General features: G+C 37.5%; 1 protein-coding gene across 1 annotated transcript in view; it reads right to left on the bottom strand.

Annotated features, from left to right (window-relative positions):
* Positions 1–793: 793 nt before the first annotated feature.
* Positions 794–3,458, bottom strand: part of LOC109541121 — a gene marked incomplete in the record, with an annotated part of 13,833 nt that continues 11,168 nt past the window's right edge. The window contains 7 exon segments of the mRNA XM_048670638.1: positions 794–1,410; positions 1,460–1,657; positions 1,709–1,995; positions 2,049–2,183; positions 2,256–2,459; positions 2,511–2,646; positions 2,699–2,866. Of these exon segments, the coding sequence (XP_048526595.1) occupies positions 1,157–1,410; positions 1,460–1,657; positions 1,709–1,995; positions 2,049–2,183; positions 2,256–2,459; positions 2,511–2,646; positions 2,699–2,866 (1,382 nt within the window).

Genomic DNA, 3,458 nt, shown 5'->3' with positions numbered 1-3,458 from the left:
GCGTGTTTTTTGAGCTCAATCGATTCCTTTCGACGTAAGAAGGTCACAAATATGCATTTATAAAGTGTTTGGGTCAATAATAAGGAAGAAATCGTTCGATGAAGATCGTAAACGCTCAAAAAACGCTTAAAATGTGCCGAAAATGTCTATTAATTCGGATCCGAAACTTCTAGTATATTTTTCAATGAGTTCGATGCATTCCTCGCGCTGGTGAGCTGGAAATGATGTAAAATTTAAGACATTTTGAGAAAATTTTAATTTTGTCAAAAAATCGACCAACCACCCTTAGAAAAATTTCAGCCAAAAATCAAAATTTCACACGCGCGTTTTTTGAGCTCAATCGATTCCTTTCGACATAATAAGGTCACAAATATGCATTTATAAAGTGTTTGGGTCAATAATAAGGAAGAAATCGTCCGATGAAGATCGTAAACGCTCAAAAAACGCCTAAAATGTGCCGAAAATGTCCATTATTTCGGATATGAATCTTCTGGCATCTTTTTTAATTAGTTCGATGCATTCCTCGCGTCCGAGAGCTGAAAATGATATAAAATTCAAATTTTGAGAAAATGTAATTTTTTTTTAAACAATCAACCACTCTTGGGAAAATTTCGACCAAAAACAAAATTTGCAAAATTGCACTGCACTGAAAAAGTGAAACTTGGTTCCAGATGTTTTCCTTCTCTTCTAGATTACCTAAAGCCGGGGTAGTGGGTACGAATAGAATTGTAGTATAAATTAATATAAAAATATGTTTATACAGTGCCAGAACCGGTTATGTAAACACAGTAGATCTATTTTCCTCAAACACATAAAATGATCAGGTCTTTATTGCAAGAAGTACATTTTTCAATCCTATAAACTACCAATAATATTAAGAATGCGTACAACTAACAAGTCGGATCCTATTGATTTTGAATTAAAAGATATATCGAAACATATTTGTACGTGATTGTTCGTGTAATGGCAACTATCTATCGCAAACATTCGTTAGGTAATGTCTATTGCCTTTTGCTAATTCTATTTTAATTAATACTAGATTGTCAGTTCATAGATAAGTCCCAAGTGAGCAACAGATCTGTAAAAAGCTGATTTTAATAGCAACAGGAAAAGCAGGTCTTACTAGACTCTAAAAAGCGTGTGTCGTCAATTAGAGTTAGCTCTTTTTGCAGTTTTTTTCATCGCTTCCATCGCTGCACTCGATGAAGCCATTGCATAGACGACTTTCGGGCAAACATTCTCCCAAGGGACAACGGTGTCCTGTGCAGGAAGTCACTATTTTAGTAACATTCTCTACGCGAGAGTCGTCCCCGTAAACGTAGGAGTTAATCCACCCAACATAATTTGCTACTTTAGTGTAAACTCCTGGTCTATTAGCTCTAGCGCATCCGTAACCGTTACTAGTTATACCTGAAAATGAAAAATTAGATCTTATAGTTGAAATCGCTCGAATTCTTACCCTGAAGCGTCCAGCGCCCATTTGGCTCCGGACACATAAGAGGTCCTCCACTGTCCCCTAAACACGCATCCCTGCCGCCTCGATCAAAACCAGCACAGAACATGTCGTCAGTAATTTTATATAGTGGCAAGAAAAGCGTCCGTTTTCTACATTCGGGTGTAGATATCACGGGAATTTGCACTTCCTGAAGTGTATCAGCTGGAAAATTCACCATCATTCACCATTAGTGATGATTTTGCGATGACTTACGAAATATTCTTCCCACTTCAAACAGTTGCCCCCATCCGATAACTGTGCATAAATGGCCATTTTCCAGAACTTGCCCCGGTGGAGGCAAACAAACTGGACGCACATAATCGCTGAATACTACAGGATAAGTCATTTGCAGCAAGGAAATGTCGTTAATAAATCCAAAGTCCAAATATCCTGGATGCACTATTATTCTGGAAATAACCCGCAGTTGTTCATAAGGGGATGGTAGGGTGGTTCCGCGACGTAGTGCCCCAAGCCTTGCAACCCAATGTTCGTTAGGCGATCTGGAAATCAATCAATTTGAATTTTTTCTCTCAAAGTTAAGCCTTGCGGCTACCCATAAAAGCAGTGGCCAGCAGATACCAGCCAACGATTCGACACCAAAGTAGCCCCACATTGAAATTCTCCATCTTTGTATAAAGCAACTTGCCAGGGCCACGATCCTAGGCCTGCATTTCCGCCTCCAACCACCCTAGAATATCGTCTAATATAAGTAATTTATTTTGTTAGTTCTTTAAAAACCAAATCTTTGTCCCTGCCCTACCTGGCCACATGTTTGACTGCTTGAGGTCTAGCACCACACTCCAAAGCCTCGCATGTTACCTTCACAACCTTCCTCGTAGGACAACTGCTCTCTTTGAACAACAAACTTGACTTGTTTTTATTTTCCATTGTATACGCCAACTCGAAGTACTGCTTATCAGTAGCTTCTGCCACATCTTCACTACTTTCAATGCTTCTCAGTTTCCTGAAAGTTATATGTATACACGGGAATAAACCATATAGCGAGTATACGTACTGATAGGTCATTGATTTACATATTGCTTTGCCCAAGTCATTAATCTCCCATGAAATATGGGATTTAGACACAACGTTATCAAAATTGTCGATGCACAGTTTTCCCCAAACTCCATGTTTCCTCACCATTAAATATCCTACAACGCAGCTTTTTCAGTACTTACAAATGCGTTTGTTGCCGTTACCTACCGTTTGAGTAATAAGGAAACTCATTAGCAGTTTTACTATCACTTGCTATGGTGACACATTGTCGTTCATCGTCTCCTTGAGGGCAGTCTTTTATCCCATCGCAGATTTTTTCTTGATCGATGCATACTTTGGAGTTGCTACATACGTATTGCCCCGGCTTGCACCATGCTGTAAATAATAATATGGTTTTTTTACAAACCTCTTTTTGGGTATTTCGCCTCAAAAATTCTTGTCTCTAAAAACGACAGAATTTACTCACGTCTTTTATTACAGATTGATAAATAGTGCTCCTATTTCGCAATAAGAACGAATTATTTATCAAAAAGTAATCAAGAACTATCACCTAGAGGGTATCCTGCGACACACTTAGGCTCAAGCTGTAAGATAAAATTCCGATTAGTAAAGGAATTAATTTGAAAAATTACCTGGACGTTTCGATAGCTATTTTCTGCTATCGTTATCAAAAGAACCTAAAGGAACCTAAAAAAGAGTATGTTAATAAATTGTGTAACAATAGTAGGATAATACAGTATATGAAAATTCGCTCTGATAATTCGTCTGTGCAAATTGCCAGTTATGTGACTTTGACTTAATCTCATTGTTTAAATTAGTAAAGGTAATGTTAATTAATAATTTTGGAGCAAATTTAATTTGGGTGTCTGTTTCTCTGGTCTACTTCAGATTTTAGCATAGGTAATCATGTATGACTTAAATTAAATGAACATGAAGCAACACAATTATTTTGATTTAGTAAAATTAG

Source organism: Dendroctonus ponderosae, unplaced genomic scaffold (genome assembly GCF_020466585.1).
Source record: "Dendroctonus ponderosae isolate FM_Combo_2020 unplaced genomic scaffold, Dpon_F_20191213v2 Dpon_F_20191213_1, whole genome shotgun sequence".
NCBI lineage: Eukaryota > Metazoa > Arthropoda > Insecta > Coleoptera > Curculionidae > Dendroctonus > Dendroctonus ponderosae.
Note: the sequence above shows the minus strand (reverse complement) of the source record. Positions and strands in the feature narration are given on the sequence as shown.